Source organism: Sebastes umbrosus, chromosome 23, assembly GCF_015220745.1.
Source record: "Sebastes umbrosus isolate fSebUmb1 chromosome 23, fSebUmb1.pri, whole genome shotgun sequence".
NCBI lineage: Eukaryota > Metazoa > Chordata > Actinopteri > Perciformes > Sebastidae > Sebastes > Sebastes umbrosus.
In genome coordinates this window covers 11,668,466-11,688,551 of record NC_051291.1, presented here as the reverse complement: position 1 = coordinate 11,688,551, position 20,086 = coordinate 11,668,466, and the positions used below count along the sequence as shown (strand labels likewise).

Sequence of the window (20,086 nt, the reverse complement as noted above, 5' to 3'; positions counted from 1 at the left end):
CAATCAACTTCCTATCAGGCAGCCATCAAGCTGCAATCTGGAGGCTGACCAGGGCACTCGGCCATGGAGCTCTACAGCTGTCGGGAGCTGCATCAGTTTACTGGGTGGCGTTACCGGTGACACAGTTGTAAATACTATGGTAGGAAACAATGATGATTGACTCCAGTTGGTTAATCAATGGGACATCAATGTTACAGACAGAAAATCATAGATTTATATGCTTTTCTTTTTTCTTACAGAGCAAAGGTAGGACTTTGAAATGCTTCAGAAACTCTCAACAGCAGAGCTTCTCCGAAAAAAGTAACATTTAAATGTTCGTTTTTTTGGCCAAGTAACATTCAAAAGGAAAAAAGGCAAGGAGGTATGCGGAGGTAAATAAACCAATGATGAGAATATGTCAGTAAATATACCACTTGTGAATTTTTTAACTCTTTTACGTGTCTTAAAAAAGGTGGCTGCTAACAAGTGGTTAAATGAGACTACTAAACGCCATCACGCCGAACACTCTGCCTTTAGCTCAGTGATGGTGACATGAACATGCGACTGTGGTGTAGTTTGTTTATAGCGTTATGGCCAAAAACAGTGACACACAGTGACCTTGACCTTTGACCACCAAAATGGAATCAGTTCATCCTCGAGTCAAAGTGGACATTTGTGCCAGATAAGATGAAATTCCCTGCAGGAGATATCACGAGAATGGGACCAACGGACCGACGGAGGGACAACCTGAAAACTTTTTGCCTCCTGCCGTGACTTTCGCCGGCACAGAGTCATTAAAAACTCCAGCTATTTGCTTCAACATATTAATGTTTAATTTGACTAATGATCATATCTGCCTTCAGAGCAGCTCTTCCCTGACATTTCTTTTGTTTACATAACCAAATGTACCTTACGTGACCCTGTTCTTAATCTCTGCATTTGAGTATCAACACCCCCGACTACCCAGTTTCATTGCTGCCATTAAAGACATGACACAGGTCAATGTTACCATCTCCCATATTATACTGCCTCAGTACTACTATGTGTACTGATCTGCATTGGATGGTGGTGAGATTCCAGCAGGGAAAGGTCTTCATGAGATGGAGTGTACCACACACACGTTCACTGTATTCACACACAAACATCACACATGACAATAGTGAACACGAGACTAGAACATCATGGAAAGTATGGAGTATCCTCGATTAATCAACTGCTCCCCAGGTTATGCACAACATTTTCTTGACGTTACCTTGAAAACGCACTGAAAAGAGATTCTGTCATGATTTAAATGGACCACTTTGACATAAATATAACTCCTATGATTGCACATCTGCGTGAAGCTCATCGGGATCACTCACTGCGAAATAGTTACACACCTCAGAGGGTAAATAAAAGACGTGCGATTATTCTAGCTGTCATTTACCTGAACTTAAATGTAAGCGTGTTTTTGCACTGTAGTGCCGTGAAGTGGCACTTAGAATTTGAGCGCAGTGATTCATCCGTGCATGCTGTCCTTCTGATTTCCACCCATCCATCAGCAGTCAGAGGCAGACACAGTATGTCAAACCATCTTTACTGGGAGAGCCACTGGTGTTTCAGAAGAGCGACAAGAGCAGGACGTGGTTGGAAATGTTGATACGTCGTATCTTTCCTCATGCTATAAGACACTACGGCTGACGTTCACAACACCAACTCAAGACAGGTTTTCCCAGAAAACCAAGCAGAAAGCACTCCTGAAAGTAAAATTATGCTTGAACCATATCTTCTATTCTCAAATTTAATTCAGTCCCTAACTGTGAGTTTACTGAGCTTTTGGTAAATTCACTTATACCTCCTAATTTTCTCAAAATTGGGTTAGTGAAAGACTTTTTGAAAGCCTTCTTAAATTACAATAACCGAGTAATATGGTGTTATGTGGTAATTTCCCAGCTGCTACCTTTTGATTTAAACTGTTTTATTTCTTGCATGCACTTTGAGTGGTTTATATATCATAGCCAGATCTTTTTACATCAACTAAATTATCAATTCTTTTCTCAATTAATCATTTATCATATAAAATGTGTCACAAAAATTGAGAAAAAACATCCAACATCCTGGGTGAGCCCATGGTGACTCTACTTGTTTTGTCTATCAAACAGAGAAAAAGAGGTATGATCAATATGTAAAAAAAAAAAATGGACTCCTTATATGTGCCCATAAGGCCATATAACCCATTACAAATATCACTGGAGGACAGAAGTATAACATGAACCCTTATTTTTGCATGACATGTCAATAGAAATAAAGTCATCATCACATTTGAGAAACTTCTAACTTAGACTACTTGGCATTTTTGCTTTTCAATATATGAAAATCTGATTGAATTTTGTCAAATTCCCACTTGGGATGCCATCCTCTGCTGAATACTCCACATTGAATGACATATGATCATATATGTAAAAACGTTTTTGTGCAATTGAGAACGTTTTATAGAATTTAACTGTTTCCATACAGCTTTTCTATGCGATACTTCAAAATGTGCATACAAATATGTCAATGGTTAGTATCTCCTCTCACTTTGCAACTCTGTAGACACTTTGTGTGTTCTGCCATCTAACGGCGCCGCAATTGCTGTGTTGTCAAGTCGTGGTGACTCTACTCTTTACAAACAGTATTAGCTGGTGACTTTCAGCTGAATGCTTCCGTGGTTGCTTGTGGTAACTGACATAAATGGTTGGAGTAGATAATAAACACAGATGAGTCTGTATTTCAAATTGATTAAAGTAAAATTTAAGGCTTTTACGAGGACACAGCTGCCGTCACTACGAGCGACCACGACAGTCAACAGTGACCATGATTAGCAGATACTGTACGTGTTCTGTTTGTGATGGGGACCGCATGATGTTTACTCTGTGGTCACTAGGTTGTCCCAGTTAGAGCAACAAATGCTATATTTCACAATAACGCAACAGTTAGTCGATTGAGTTCATTTATTTCGTGGGACCACCTCAGCATCTAGACAGTGCCTCTAATGCCACTAATGTTAGCTACGCTATCTAAGCGGTGTTAACTTAGTCGACGTTGCTTGTTTCACCATGTTACATTAACGTAAGGCAGCTGAGAACTGCTCAGGTTCTTCCTGAACTCCTAGACATCGTTGTGAAAAGTAACGTTACATAGAAAGTAAAGGTAAAAATAGAAAATTGTACACCTCTTAGGACAACTTGCAGTCAAATGCGCATGCATTGTAGGGAGACACCACCGCAGTAATGGCAACTTTGTATATAGTTCTAATCAAATAACGACTATTTCCGCACTAATTCTAACACCTGAATGCCTTTTGACCATCACACCTTTGAGACTAAAACTAAATAAACAAAATAAGCAGCTGTGTCTGTGTGTTTGCACATCTGTGTGTGTGTTTGTGTTTAACTGAGGACTCGGGGCCGTGTCACAGCAGAGGGCTGCTGGTATTAACCCTCTCTGTTTGTGTGTTACTCTCCAGTCCAGTAAGCAGCACGCTGACCAGAATGGGTACAGGATGGTGATTCAGCCCTTGGCAGCTCATCTTGGACGGCTTTGTCCCGAATGCATCATGGCTCTGCTGTGACCACTTCACACAAACACACACACACATACACACACTTCCAAAGAAGACCAATAGTCCTTTTCCGGATTTACTGAAGCGGCTTTTATGTTTTAGTTCAGACATGAACTGTCTGAAATAAATAACTTGAATGTTTTTGAATGTCATCCCTTCTTAACAATCACATACTCTCGACTGGACAAAAGCGCAATATGCCCGGTCTTGACCCGCAAAAAGAGCAATGCACATGGTAATGATGTTGAAAGTAGGAATGACATTATAATTCTCCTCCTGCTGTGCTGAGGGGGCTCTTTGTGGTTCATTTGCCGGATGTAGCCGCATCGTCGCTCCCTGAGTGATTTGGATCTTTTACAAAACCTTTTGTCTCATTAGTGTATAAACCCGGAGTCATCAACACCAGGGGAAGCAGCCATTTGTGGTGGTTATCAGACAGAAACAAAGCTGAGACTCTTTGCCACGAGGACCTGACATTAATCTGCACGTCTCCTTACGCTCAGCCTGATCTCGCCTCAGTCTCTGTACTCGCAGTGTTTCCTCCTTTTACTTGGCAGGGAGGAACATTTAGCGACACATCTCTTAGGCCATCAAGGGAAAATCTCTTTTGCAATCCCTATAATATATTATTTAATAGCGCTTACGGCAGAATGTTAAACGAGGCGTGCTTTCTAATTCAAGACAAATATATGTGTAGTTTTGTTACAGTTTCACCAAAAGTCACAGTTTCCAGAGGTCCAAAAGTACTTAAACAGGCCTATAGACGAGGTCAGACAACACGTTGAGTATTTCATATCAAGCATACTCTGGCCTTAAATCGTGTGCTGTAGAATCGTCCAATATGACCGTGATTTCTAGGGACACTGGGTTCCAACAATGAAATTTCATCTTGTCAAACAGTAATGCTGAAAAGTACCGCCCTCATGCTTCAGCGGTGATCGACTATCATCCTTGACTGCAAATTATCCCAAGACTAGACAATCACTGTTCTCCGTAATGTCCTCTCTTTAACTGCTATTCGGTAATAATGGAAATTTCACACACAGCCTCCTACTTTATAAAGAAAACCTGCAGCCGAAAGCATTAAACCAATCACCTGTGTCAGTTCTCCTCCAGCAGCTCTGCGGTGCTCACATTGATCGCATGGGCGTCAAAGCCCGAGGATGAAAAATAAACATTTCCTGAAGGCCACGGCGCCTCTGGACCGTGTCCGTCACTGAGCTGAAAGTGGGTCAGATCAACGGCTGCCTCCCCGGCTTTTTTGGCTCTGTCTGTTGTGAGCTTTTTTAACTTCGGAGCGGCAATGAGCCGTGCGCGGCGGCGGCGGCGGGCGGCGGCTTCTCCCAGGTCACTGTCACAAAGTGTGAAAACTGTCATCCATTCATTACACTGTGGAGCTTATTACCAATGTAATCAAGAACCTCATAGAGAGACCTGTCATTGCCTCCCACTACATGACAGATCCCTCTGTGAAATGTAATAGTGTCCATATAATATCCATTTTTATGAAATGACTCAATACTTTGCCATTTTTTTTCTCTAAAAGAAATACACTGAATACTAATGCTGAACTGTATTAACCTCATTATTGACTCTACAATCTGTGCATTTATGAATATTTCACAGGTGAAGTGCTAAAAATGACTCATTACTGAAGGGGAAAAAAAACTGCATAAGAACATTTTTGTGCCGATCAAAGTTTTTTTGTTGTGTAGATAAGGTAGATGTACCTACGCCAGTGTGTATAGGAGCAGTGTTACTGTCTAATCTCTGGCTGTCAGTTCTGTTTATAATGGGGAGTTAGCTAGCCCGGTGGGGGACAGCGCTGTGTTCACGCACCGTGTCTATTATCTGTCACACAACATCTGGCAGCCGGGAAGTTGATGCGCTTCCTCATTCTGCTTTTTTAAAACTCAGCCCGCTGGAAAAAATAAAGCAGATGGGTATCTGCCGGGTCTGTTTTCAATCAAGTAGAAAGAAAGAAGCAAATTTCAGAGGCGAGCTAAATCCCAATAGTGTACTGTATCTTTTACAAGGCTCAGTAGCGACTGCACAAACTCGACCACCATGATATATATCCCTGTGAGATTGCGGTCAAGCTTCAGCGACCAAACAGCAGCGATTAACGTAACAGAAAGAAAATGTTGTGCTAAACCTAGGGTTGGGTCCTGTTTAATCTCTGGAGAGATGAAAAGTTGGACCCCCTCAGAAGTTGGGTGTGACCATACTTACGAAGGAGGACCTTTCGCAACAACGACACACACAGAGAGATTCGGAGAACAGAGCCTTACCGTATTCTCGGTGAAATTGTAATCCAGGGAGTATTGTAATTTGCCCAGTTTCTGGTCCTCCTTGGGCTCTGCCTCTTTCTCCGTTTCAGTCAGCCCTGTCTCCGCATCCTCCTCATCCTTCAAGGCCTGAAGGAGACACCCACCAAGAGTCAGTGTCGCCTGTTTGTCGCTGGCGCTAGCACCCAGCCAGCCGGTCCCCGCCCAGGTCCTGCCAGCGGACCTACTCCTGTAAAAGCTGTCACTTGTTTTATGGTGGGGAGGAAAACGGGGGGGGGGGGAAGCAAGCACTAAAACAACATAGCAGTTAACACCAGGACATGCTCTGTGATGCACTAAAGCCCCGGGACTGGTCCCCTGATGATGCTTTCCTATCAATCTCTGGGTGTTTCTGTCTAAAGGGAGGAAAGATCATAATGATGTCGCCAGAGACGAAGAGCAACGGGCAGGCATTAGAGGAAGAAGATGAGGAGGGTAGAGAGACATTGGTCCTGTTCACACCTGGTATTAAGATGCGTCCTGAGTGATCTGATCACAAGCGGACAGCTTTAAGTACGTCTGTTCACACCTGGCATTAGAATGTGTCTCCACATGCGTCTTGAGTGACCACTTGTGATCCGATCTCACTTCACCGCCTCTGAATGTGGTCTGAGCGATCGGACCTCAATGCGTCTTGAGTGCGTTCACACCTGTACTTGCAGCTGTCCACTTGTGATCAGATCACTGAGGATGCATGTTAATACCAGGTCTGAACAGGACCATAGAGAGAGGACAGGAAGAAAGAGAGAGAAAGAGATGCTTCCGGAAAAGATCAAGACAATTCCCTTGATGTTATTTCAGGCAGATCAAGTCTCTGGCAAGAACACATATCAACTGGGAAGAGTCTGAAGTGGCAGAGAGTGAGGAGTGAAGTTGCCCTTTCGCTAGCCTGGCACTGAGGTAAGGGGTAGCAGGTGGTGGGGGGGCAGAGGAGGGGTTTGTTATAAGACCAACATGCGATTGAAGAGGCAAAGACTAGCTCTCAAGGTCATTCATTCAGCGTCAAAGGTTGCCTTCCAAGATGTCTCTTTTCATGCAGAGCATTCTCTGTCGTTCAAACCAGTGCTCTCATGTGATTCCCCCATTCCCCAAGTCCGCTTACGCCCTCAAGACACACAGTCGCATTGTCATCATAACCCTTAAAGCTGTTATGTTATCCCCTACATCGATGGGTAGCTAGAAGCGTCATGCCAGCAGTGGGTGGGTAGGTGTTGGTAACAGGGGTTGTAATGTACATCGGGGGGCCTGCTCCTATTAGTTTGTCAAGTTGTGAAAGCAAAAAGGCTGAACAACACTGATTGGTTTTGAAATGTTTCCGCTGAGCCACTTTGGTCTCCGCCTTTTGGGAGCAAATCCAAATTGTTTATTTGATATGACATAAAAAAAAAAAGAAAAGTGGAGCAGGTAAAATGATTGAGGAAATAAAAAAATGCCCTAATTTATCAAACGTGTGAATGATTTTATAATCCAATTTGTACCGCATCTGTGCTCCGGGAATGGTACGGTAGATCTGTTTCACCTGGGTTTTGACAGATGTGGATGCAAATTCAACCGTACGTCAAAAGCTTCCTTTTCATCGCCCAGTTTCAAAAGAGCGTTTACTTGTAGAGCCTCTCAATCATTCTATGTTTGCTCGCCGCCACTCGTTTGAAATGTAAATTGAAAAAAGGCAGGAGACTTTAGCTTGGCACAAAAAAATCAGCATGGTTCAACCTTGTCGATGCGCACCCAGTGTTTTTCTTTCATACATATATATGTGCATATGCAGGTTGTACACACATATATACAGCAGATATACATGTACTGTATGCATAGTTACATATATTTGGTTCTATGGGAGTACGTTGTTTTCAAGAGGCTATAAAAAAAAAAACATCAGAGCAGCAGGCTTAAGAAGATCCAACAGCAATTTTGGAACCTACCGCCAGTGACCATCCCGAACAGTCATCAGACACAACACAGATAAGGAGGACATAGAAGGAAGAAACACAAATTAAAACAACCACACACAGGAGTTAACACACCAGAGTCTGGGCTCACCAGGAGAAATGACCGCTCGCCTCGGAAGTGGCAGATTCACCGAACTCAGGGACTAGCTATTAGGGCGACTTTTATTTTGATTAATGGCTATTCGAAAATAAAAATTGGATGGTTCTAAGGCAGAATATTGGAAATTAATGAGAAATTTAACAAGCACAAGTGATGTGCAGCTATTTGATTGACCGCACTGGGTTGTTACATAAGAAAATAGATGAGTCTTTAACATTTAAATGTTAATTTCTTCTACAATAATGAAGTCTTAAAACAGTGTCAGTGGTTTCTGTCTATGATCCGCCTCTGATAGCAGAGGTGTTGCAGCAAATTAAACACACTTTGTACATGATTCCACCGAGGACGGCGGTATAATGACGCTCCGCCGGTGCAATTAGTGTGCTAACTCCACTTCAAGTGTCAGGGTTTCACTGCTTCTCGTTTTGTACCGTAGTGAAAGGTAGGGTTTAATTACGCCTCCCCTCCCATTTGTTTATCGTTTGGTGATGTCATTTCTCTGGGTGGATACCACTTCATTACACGGCAAACGTTACTCACACTCTTCAACATGTGAGCGGGTCCTCATATGACAAAAAAGGAACACTCACAGGACCGAAAAGTAGGAGAAAAAAAGAGAGATTGAGACACTCTCTTCAATCTGAAGCCATTTAAATGACTTCCATTAACTCTCCTGTAATTAGACTGGATTCTTTTTTTTAATTAACGTGATGAAATATCATAGTAAGTAATACTGTATGCATCTCTATAATACATCAGACATATAAATACATACAGTACAGCAGTGGTGAAATGTAACTAAGTACATTTACTTAAGTACAATTATGAGGTATTTTACTTGAGTATTTATAATTTATGTTACTTTATACTTTTACTGTACTCTATTTTGAAAGCAAATTACTTTACTTTACTTACTTTGCAGTTTAAGATTATTAATAAGAAATCAAAGAAATAAATCAACTAATACATTATGATGGATTGACAATATATAAAGTAGAGATGGCTCGATACCCGTTTTTAATGAGCGATACCAATCCGATACCGTCTTTTTCCCTCTCTTACACAACTAAGTTTAATAAATTTAATAAGTTTAGTTACTTTGCAGATTTGGGTTATTAATACAAAATATAATTAACTAATAAATGATTATGTATTATTATAGATTAAACTAACAGCAGTATATAAGTCATTAAAATTTACCAGCTGCAAAATTAAAGTAATGAAACATTAATGCATCAATAATTAGAATACAATAATAAGATATATTATTCTGCATAATAAGTACTTTTACTTTTGGTACTTTAAGTATATGTTGATGCTAATACTTATATACTTTTACTTGAGGAGCCTAATATTTTGAATGCAGGACTTTTACGTGTAGTTAGTATTTTACACTGTAGTATTATACAATTTTTTTCCTCTGATATCCGATCCCAGTATCGGATCGGCACATCCCTAATATAAAGTACTTAATATTAGCTCTACCTTTACCAGCTACAGCATTAAAGCGATGAACACATGCATCACTAATTATAATTCAATAATTTAATATATATTTTTCTGAAATGAGCCATTCTGCATAATGAGTACTTTTACTTTTGATACTTTAAGTGATGCTAATACTTTTGTACTTTTACTTAGATTAGTAGTAGTAGTAAGACTTTGAACGCAGGACTTTTACTTGTAACAAACTATTTTTACACTGTAGTATTACTACTTTTATTTAAGTAAAAAGTCTTGATACTTCTTCCACCACTGCAGTACAGTAACCATTGCATTAAAAAAATGAGGGATGTTTTTGATCCCCATATTTGCAGTGACATTATTGTCATACTGATGGTGAAAACGCGACGTGTTGACGGAGTTGCTGCAAATGTGATCAATCGAATCTGTCATGATACAGCATTAGAAGCACTAAAATAAAAAAAAGTATTTCGAACATAGCAGAAAAACTTAAAAATACTAAACATTATTGGATATATTTCTAGACAAATCATTTTTAACTTCTAGTGTAACGTCATGCACAGAGGATCCACCAAAAAAAAACATGTTTTGGCAGATATTAAAGGATGTGTTTCTAGATATTAAGCAACAAAAGTTCAAAGTCTTTACCTCGGTTTTGGCTCCATCTTTGACGTCCATCATGTTGATGGCATTTTTGCCCTTGTCTTTGCCCTTCTTTTTGTTTTTCTTCTTGAATATCCATTTTTTGCAGACGCAGAAGCAGCACGCTAACACCAGAATGATCGCCACGAAGGCGATAGAGAAGATGGCCCATGACGGCACTGGGGAGAGAGAGAAACAGGAAAAAGTTTGGGTTAAACTTCTGGGAGAAATAAAACGTCTGTTGTTGTTGCTGTGTCTTGCAGAGAAGAAAACAACATGTCAGTGAACTAAGCCAAAGTAGCATTTGAAGTTCCAGAAAGTAGTGATTACACCAACTGACTGAGGTGAGATAAATGTGTGTGTCTGCAGAGTTGACACGCCGGATCAGCACCCAAGCCAGCGCTCGGGTCCATCAGGAAGTGGCAGACTCCTAACGATCGGTCCTGACTAGCAGGACAAGACCCGGACTGAACAGCTTCAGCCAATTTAGTGGAAGTAACAGATGTTGGCATTTTCCACTTGCCATTTAAACAAAAGATTCTCAGACAGCTGACACTTTCACGGCTATCACCGGCAACACAAAACTTGCCGGGACCGAGAGCGGTGGTAATTTTGCAGGGTGGGCTTGAGAGGCATTAGCGGCGGTGCGACCGTGACGAGCCAATGATGCAGTAAAATCAAACAGATTCACGGGGGTTTGACACACATTGTTCACACGCTCTCTGCTCCCACATTACCTTTAAAAAACAGTATGAAATGAGTCTTTTGTGCTGAGATTTAAGGCTTAACTTCTTTTTTTACAGTTATAGACAAAAAGCTTTCGCAGAGGCAGAACTGCTCCTCATACAAAAAAAGCCTAATCTCAGTGGTTAAATTAAACCTGAACATTTAGAGTTCAGTCCAGGACAAAAGCAAGGGTGTCTTTAATTTAAAGTTTTGTGGTCCCACAGTCATATAATCACGTCCTTGTCAAAACATTTCTTTTATGACCTCCAGGTGAGCCTTTTTTTTTTTTGTGTGAAGAGAACTGAGCCTGTGTTATATCCTTAAGGCTAAGTTTAGGATTTAGGAGTATTTTAACCTTCCAGACAGCAAAAGAAACTTGAAAATGTCTCCTTTTACTTTAGACAATGTCACTATATTGTGGTGTGTTTATGCCAAGGGCCATCTCTCCCTTGATGGTGCATTCAGTTGCTGGCGGGAAAGTGGGAGAGACATATTCGTCAATCTATGATGTGTTTCCAACTGAAGTTATGTTTGAACACAAAGTCTTTTAACATCATCACAGCAGTCTCCCCTTTACAGACATGCCCACTTTATGATAATCACATGCAGTTTGGGGCAAGTCATAGTCAAGTCAGCATACTGACACACTGACAGCTGTTGTTGCCTGTTGGAGAGTATTAAATGCTTGACAAATTTCCCTTTAAAGTACATTTTGAACAGATAAAAAATGTGTGATTAATCGCAATTAACTATGGATAATCATGCAATTAATCGCAATTAAATATTTTAATTGATTGACAGCCCTAATTTTAAGACCTTGCAAGACCTGGAGATACGATCAGATTTCATGATTAAAAGAGGCATATGAGTTGTTGTTTCCTCCACCATGTTGTTGCTCTACTGTGTGGACCTGACTGGAGAAATTGGACAACCAGCAGTCAACTCTGTCACTTACAGACTGTCAGACACTCAGCTCAACAACACAGTGACGGCTCTAACAGCCTGCTGCAAACACAGTGACACCTATCTCCACTTCGGTATATAGGCACTCAGCAGACAGCTAGTGCTCCCTGGTGCATTCACACGGCTACAGTATACACCACACACACACACACGCTTTCACACAACGATGGAAAGAGACGTGGGTTTGCTTTAAGTAGCGTAGAGACGGCATAAAGTCCAGATGGGCTGAAAATAATGAGAGAGCTCGCAACAGACTTCTCCCTTCAGCAGTCATAATAGTTGCTCCTTTATTCTAGTCAGCAGACACCAAACACCTGGCAGCCCACCCCTCATTTTATTAGAGAGGAATAACAGACAAATGAGCCAATTTTAGGAGCATGTTTTTGGTTTTGTCAGCGCCTACTACTCTCAAAAGGTAAAGGGGTTACTCCTGACAGAGGCAATTTTACGGAAGCCCTGAGAGGCAAGTGAGAAAAAAAAATTCTGGTGATCCATTTTCTACGTCTGATCTAAATTGTTTTCTCTCCCGTGTTTATGACTGGTGAAAAAAGTTTTTGCCAGGTAACAAAAAAAAGTTTTGTCAGGATAAGTTTTCTAAGCAACTTTTTATCAGGATTTGTCAGATTTTTGTGTTTGTTGTTGTAATAATCATTTTTCGCTACAAGAGGCTGAAGTGCACCACTACCCCATGTTCTAAATGGGATTAAAAACCATCATGTTTTCTTCCAGGTGAGTTTTAATTTATTAAACTTGCTAACACAGTATTGGTGCCTTCAAATGAAACTCGTGAGCTTGTGTTTAGAAAATGAGAAGTCGTGTACACAATATGCTTGACGTTCAAGTGGTTAAGTCGTGAGAATACCACTGCTAAGCAACGGCAATATTAGCGTTACTGTCGGCATCTAGAAGCCACAGAAGCTAAATGCAAAGGCATAATGATAGAGGAAAAAGATGAGGCCGTTGGGAATATCAACATTTTCCTCAGACCTATTATAAAATTACAAATATACGACTAAATATACGACTAAAATTACATTATATTAACTTATTATGCGCCGAAAAATGAACTTCCATGGGCTCCGCCATTTCTGACAACGTCAACAAACACATCACAACTCGTAAACTGGTGGACTCTTCTTGTGAACACGGTACCACGACCCAATTTGAAGGCACCAAAAATATGTACTTTGTGTTTAGACTGCATGGAGAAATGATCCTGGCAAAAAAAAAAAAAAAAAAATTGCCAAAAAATGTTTTCCCATCTGTTTCACAGATGAAAAAAAATTAGGAATTTAGAAAGAAAACAATTTTTTCACCTGTTCTTAAGTCATAAACACAGGAGAAAAAACAATTTTGATCAGACTTCACCCGATTTTTTTCTCACTTGCCTCTCAGGGCCTCCGTAAAATGTAGTCTGCCGCATCTGAAAAATATGCAATACTGATGAAACAAATACAAAATATCCATCTTCTTCTTGAGAATACAGTTCACACCATGGTTCATTTTAGGAAAGAGCTCAATGGTGGTTATATATATATCCAATAAACCAATAGATATAATAAGTCCTTTGAAGACTTTATCTGAAAAACTCTAAAAAGACCCATCAAAACAGAAAAGTATATTACAGTCTATCACTCTGGGGTTTTGCTCGCCAGCATTCAGCTGTGGTTTCTTCACCGAGGTCCGAGAGGCGAGAGAGAGAAAGAGAGAGAGAGAGGAGAAAAATCGATGCTCTGTTGACAAAATCAATAAGCACTCTCCTCCAAGGAAAAACAGTGAGTGATGCTCTAAAATAACTTAAGGATCCGCAGCTTTGGCCCGGAGCGGTGTGCTGATGGAGGTGACACTGGATGGGACTCGTTTACAATGAGCCTTCCAAAACTGACAGCATTTCCTTTGAAACCCTGAAACTATACTGAGAATAAACTGTGTGGTCAGGCAGAGTTTGTTGGGTTTATACCTTTGAACCTAAGGTATATACCATGAGGCTTAAGTACATAAAAATAGACTGAACTCCTTGTTGTGAATCTTGTTATTTAGTAGTCAAATGTTGAGTGTTTAAGGACAGTAGCAGTTAAATTATTGCACTTAAACTTTAGGTTTTCATACAGATTTGTGGTGCCACTAATGGCTTTATTAACGTTTAATGCATTACAGATCAGTTAAAAGCTATTAATAAAATTTAATTTGGGGTTGCGAGGTTCTGAAAAATCCAGGGGACTCGCCGGATCGTTTGACCACTGACCTTCTGAAAAAGTGTCACATTGGCTTTGGACATAATCTCCATTTATTAACACCATTACTATTTAAAACTAGAGACTAGAAAGATTAAAACATCTTTATTAATGGCTTATTCACCTTTATAACTGCAGACATGAATGGTTTATTATGATAGAAACCCATAAGAATGTATAAATGACTGTGTTTATCCTTTGGTTGTAATGTAGTTATACATGTTGGTAATCTATAAATCCTTGTAAATGTTAATAAGTTATTAATAAATATATTTACACTCCAGATGCTGTGCAGATGTTTTCCAGAAGGTCAAAAGTCTACATCTCCAGTTGTTTTGGATGGAAAATCCTGCTGATATATAAAAAGCGGGACACCGGAGACCTCTAACCTTAAATAAAAAAACAAGCATTCGTTTCTTTCTGAGTCTACTGTGGCACATCTCAGCACTGGAACAGCTACTTATACCTCGCACCTTAATGCAAACACAGGGTGAGGTAAGGAGACAGTCTTTTAATGGAAGTGTCGGAGATGTGACAGCTTCGTATTTCAAGCTGGCAAACCACAGCGATAAGCAATCACCTCTCTAAAGGAACTGAGATCTTTTCTTTTCACCCCAAAATAGAAGCTCTGATTAACAGAAATCAAAATAAATACACCGTAAACTCTCTCTTTCTTAACTCCTAAATGCTCTACAATCACTCTACACTAATTCTGGCATTTCATCAAAGCTCACGACGCCTGATGGAACGCCATTTATCCAGTTACAGTGGAAATCAATGCATGAACCCAGCCCCTTATCTTATTCATCAAGCGTGTGTCTTCCAGTGAAAGGCACTTCTGTGCTCCTTAATTAAAGAAACCTGAGTCCCAGAAAGCAATAAAAGCATCGCCTAATTAACTACATTGTGTGACTCTTTTCTAGAGAGAGAGAGAAAGAGAGAGAGAGAGACAGAGAAATAGAGCAAGAAAGTAAAAGAGAGAGGGAGTATTGGCAGCATGTGCAACCCACTTCAACTCCCAGCACTTATCTCTTGTTCTGCCGAGCGACATGGCATGGAAAATGGAGTTTCTCTAATGGGCGGGTTGCGCATGATGAGATCCACGTTCGCTGTTCCTCAAGGCTCAAATCGCTCTTCAGCACTTCCATTGAAATGGTATGGCACCAGGGCACTAAACAATGAGAAACCTTCAAAGTACTTTAGACACTGAGAGTGACATATACTGTACTATATTGTAGCCCTTCCTTTTACTGTCTGCCTGTGGAAATTATACCGTTTTTGCTTCTATAGTGGGTCTAATGATAGAAGGTATTGTAAAAGCCCTTTGTGGAAAATTTCAGATTTTTGACTATTACACCGAGAGTGCATAGTTTGCACGAGGCAGTGTGTGGAATAAAGCACAGAAAATAATCCTGTAAAGTTGATTTAGTCTGTCTGAAACTCTAGTCTGTAGTCTAGATTCTTAAAATCGCTACACATCGGGGGAGTTTTTATTCGTGCGATTAATTCGCATGTTAATACATTTTTTTTAACTGTTGTTTTTGTCATGAGAACGCAAAAAAGCGACTTCCGGAACAAGGTTGATTTCTCTGAGCTTTCGCACCACAAATAAAGGCATCAACCAATCACGTTGCGCAGAACGGACATATTCAATACGTACACTATATTGTACAACAACACGGAGGCTCCATAATCCGAGGGTATTACCATATAGGCGCAGATTGAACTTTAAGGTTGGGGGTTCACAAAAAAGAAATCTAGATGGAATGTGATGTATACAACTCAGAGAGGTCTAATGTATTGGGATGCGTGTGTAGCCTACATATTACAAGCGTAGGTGACAAAATCAGTTTGATTGCATTGTTTTCTATTGGAATGTCCGACTCCTAACTGCGCAGCATGCCATGTTGAGCTGAACATTTGTCAGACGCCCACTGTTTCTATATATTCCTCTCGCTCACGTTGAAAGCGCCACAACTGATGAGGAGCATTTTTCTGTTTAAAAATCACAAAAAGTCAGAAGATGGCAAGTACTACTCACCCATCCTTTAAGTGGTTACATCTCCAGTCTGGCCGTACAGCTGATAGGTACGTTGGTTTGTTTACATGGCGTAACAGAAAGTGCATATCTAACACAGAGTGTCCGATGTTATTAAACTATATGTAAATAAAACGACCACAAATCTATCTTCTTATCTTGTTGGTTTCTTATTCTGACAATAAGAAGACACATCAGGGTCGATATTATTCATCATTATAATATATAAGATGCATTTCTAAGTTATGACCTACAACTTACAAATTTATGAAGTCTCAGTATTTTAACATGGATATAGGGACGGGAAGAGGAAGATCTTGTGATACAGTCAAAAGCTCCAGATCAGCTACTGGATGGACCTTTTGGACTGTCTTGAGATTGAGATCAAGAAACGCAATAATTCATATTGACTTTGATCAGCACTAATATTGATGCCTGTGCTATAAGATGTCTCTGTTTTGACCCAACTCTCCTCTACATCCCTGGTAATGCAGAGCACTTTACATTTGACGGAACGCTTTTATGAGCTGGATAGAGTGTGATAGATGGATTTAAAAGGGAAGCGAGTGTGTGTGTCTAACATTGCATCTGGGTTATATCCACTTCCAGCAGGCCGCACTAATCCAATATGATGGGACCCTGTTGGTCAATTAACCTTGACATTATATCTTGTTATGCTCGTGAGAGCGACACTCTGTCCGCGCCCTTTCCCCGCTGTGGCTTGTTTAAGCAAACAATACGACTGCAGCAGGGTATACAGAAACTGAGAGCTGATCATGATGAAAACTATCCTGTGTGTGAGTTGCTCCTCTTATACAAAAAGATGGGCTGGTCTATTTCTTTGTGATTTGGTTAAATTATTTCTATTCTGCCTGGTCCATTATTCTGATTATTATCAGAATAATGGACACAATGCATTTGCAGGAAATCCTAAGACACTACTTTAACAGTGCAGGAGGTGGATTTACAACAACAGATGGGATAATGAAACAAGATTGAAGAGCACTTATTGACTGTAATTTTGAGGCACAAAGAAAAGCAGAGCAGTTAAATGTGCTGCATAAAGAAGAGTGCACAGTACTGTTTTTTATGCCTTCAGAGTAAAAGCGTATTCACACTGAATATATATGGAATAGTTCCACCTTTGGTTCAGCTCATTTGTCCATTCGGACTTGGGCAACTCCAAATATAAACTTCTGAGAGTGCACTGTTGGACCCATAGACTGTTTATAAAGATGGACGACATGAAAGCTCCCCAAAAGTGAAGCCAAAACATCTGGATCGCCCCCTGGTGGCTGGCTGCAGTATGGGTCATAAAACCCGCATCCTCCATGTTAGCGGATGGGACACGGGCCAAACTAAAAAGTCAAAGTACATGTCAAATAAATTTTTCCCAAAGAAGTTTTTTTGTCATTTTAAGTAGTTCTTATCACGCTGATGTATATTCTAGTGTTCATTTTTCTGTTAAGTTTGGTTTTAATTAGTTATTTGATGCTAGAAAAAGGGGGTGAGACGTCATGATTGATAGCTGTGATCGACATCTGCTCTGAGTGAAGTAGTCGCGTAGCGGAGGCTCGGGAATTGTACAAGAAAGGAGATGTAAATTTAACTTTCCATAACCGTCTCGAGTCTGTGTAATAGAACATGTGTCAATTTGATCCGAATGACTTTGGTGATCCCTTGAATGTTCCTCTAGTGCCAACATATTTCTCTACAACTATTGGATGAATTGCCATTAAATTTGGTTTTAATTTAAATTTGTCCCATAGTTTGGTTTGGGTCATTTTGAAAAGGGGACAGACATGAGCTCTCTATAAGGATGGATGTAGGATGGATCCAATAGCCTGACATCATTTCAGCCTTGTATAACTAAATGAAAGACAAACTGTACTGGACTGTTGCTAATATTCAGTTATTTCTGAGTGTTCACGAGTGGAAAATTATGGAAAAACAGCACAAACAACTCATCACGTTTACAAAAGCTCCAGCACAGAGACTCATGACATATATTTGACCCTCAAATGCTGTCTAAATCTCAGAGAAGACGGAAGATGCTTCCCATCTGTTGACTGAAGACTCAGAGACAAGCTGGAGCAGGTTGAGACGGATCTGGCTTGCGTTTGACCAGCCCCTAATGGTGTCTCATGGCAGGCAAACTTTTGCAATGCGAGGGCAGAGAGTAGACAACAAGGCTTGTCGCCAGAGCAGCAGGCAGGCAGAGACGAATGGCTCCGCTGATCCGCCAGCGTAATCCCCCTTAATAAACTCTGCTGTCTGTTGACTGTGAGCAGCCACAAAGTCAAACAAGTTGATTCAAGCTCTGACGTATCTTTTTTGTATATTCCCTTTAGATCTGTCTCGTGTTACACCACAAAGTCTTTTTGTCTTGTAATCTTATTTTTGTATTTTTAGCCGCAACCCTCAACTGTATGACACTCTTGTCAGTCTGCACCAAAAGTGTCCTCGACCAAAGAAACTCTTAGTCGACTAACACTCATACGATTTTGGCGACAAATTGCTTACTTGATTTAATCGTCAGAAGTGTAAAACTGAGTTTCTCCAATAGAATCACAAAAGAGCACCACTTTAAATCTTGTGTTTATCAGAGATGTGCTCTTAAGTTTCTTGGCAATAAGTCGTTCAGCATGAAAAAAGCATAAAAAACGACTGATCGACTAAAGAAATCTTAGTCGACTAAGATCAAAACGACCGATTAGTTGACTAATCAACTAAGATGAGGCAGCCTTCCTGTCTGGACACAAAGACAATATAAATATATATCCGGGAAGATGCCGACAGCAGAAACAGCTGATCAGTCATGTGAGTTAAATGTTCGCTACATCAAAATGTATTCGGCAAAGGCGTTTCCATATCCCATGTAGCGCATCAACACTTTCAAAAAAGGCAAAAACCACCTCAAACAAGCATAAAAACTTTTGCACAATTGAGAAAGTTTTAACAAATATTGCTGTTTTCTAATGCGATAATACAAATAATACAAAATGTGCATAAAAATACGTTAAAAACGCGGCTACATGAAAAGCTTTCTTGTATATGTGCTGTTGTGGGACACAGCAAATAAAGACAACATGAACTTAAATGCTGTCTGGATTTTGTCAAATAAAAAAAAAAAAATTAAAAGGAAATAGATTAAGAGAACTGTTTCTGTTTACAATTCAAGTTTCAAGTGTTCTTATCTTAAATTAGGCAGAATATGACAGAACGCTCCACTAGAGGGGAAAAAAATACATATTATTAATTAATTTTTGCAGCTTTTTAAAATGTTTGTGTGCGAGTGCCTTCGGTTGCCGAAAAGCACAAAGAATAAGAAAAAAGAAACTCCATTATTTATTTTTCCTGAAATGTCAATCGTGTGTGATTCGGAGTAATGGCTGGTGGAGCCAACAGTCATGGATCAAACAGCTTCTGTGCTCAGAGGTTAATTGTTATCGGGAAGGCAAGCCTTGGGTGTTTAGAAAACTTACTAAGAAATTCAATACTCTGGTTTCCTTGGAGGCAACCTCTCTGCTGCAATCACAATATGGTTTAGTGTGATTACATAGTCGGACCTCAGCGTGTGTGCAGGATCATTCACAAATTGATTAGACGGCTTCGTTTATGTTGCAGAAAAAAGGAATGATTGTACACACGTTTTGTGCAACGCAATCCTGTTGATAGATTCTAATTATCACTTATCGCCTCTGATTTTCATCGCCGTAGTGGGCGCATTTCACTACTTCTTCAAATGTTATTTATATTAATGTTTTATTTAGTGTGTATATCTAGCAAAAAAAAGGCTGGTTTCAGCTTTTCCAATGTGAGCATTTGCTGCTTTTCTTGGTTTTACATCTTAGTAAATTGAATATTTTTGTTTTTTGTACTGTTGCACTGACATAAAAAAGCAATTTGAAGACATCACCTCGAGCTCTAGGAACTAATTATGGACATATTTTCACTATTTTCAGACTAGCAATTAGCCGATTAATGGAGAAATGCTCAACAATAATTAAGAATTATTAGTTGCAGCCCTACAGCGCATCAAATGGGAAAACCATAACAAAACCATCACTTTATGAATAGA

General features: G+C 40.0%; 1 protein-coding gene and 1 long non-coding RNA gene across 4 annotated transcripts in view; one reads left to right on the top strand and one right to left on the bottom strand.

The window, feature by feature from the left end:
* The window catches only part of syt1a (synaptotagmin Ia), a 185,179-nt gene that overhangs the window by 24,582 nt on the left and 140,511 nt on the right, over positions 1 to 20,086 (bottom strand). For 2 of the 3 annotated variants that reach the window (XM_037759999.1, XM_037760000.1), the window contains 2 exons: positions 10,051 to 10,223; positions 5,854 to 5,979 (listed from right to left, as the gene is read on the bottom strand). In XM_037759999.1, the coding sequence (XP_037615927.1) occupies positions 5,854 to 5,979; positions 10,051 to 10,223 (299 nt within the window). The remainder of the gene's footprint in view (positions 1 to 5,853; positions 5,980 to 10,050; positions 10,224 to 20,086) is intronic. The other variant, XM_037760001.1, reaches the window with a different exon arrangement.
* On the top strand, positions 4,243 to 18,734 carry LOC119482485. The gene is made up of 3 exons (XR_005205439.1): positions 4,243 to 4,253; positions 14,949 to 14,953; positions 18,464 to 18,734. It is a non-coding gene; the product is annotated as an uncharacterized LOC119482485 (long non-coding RNA).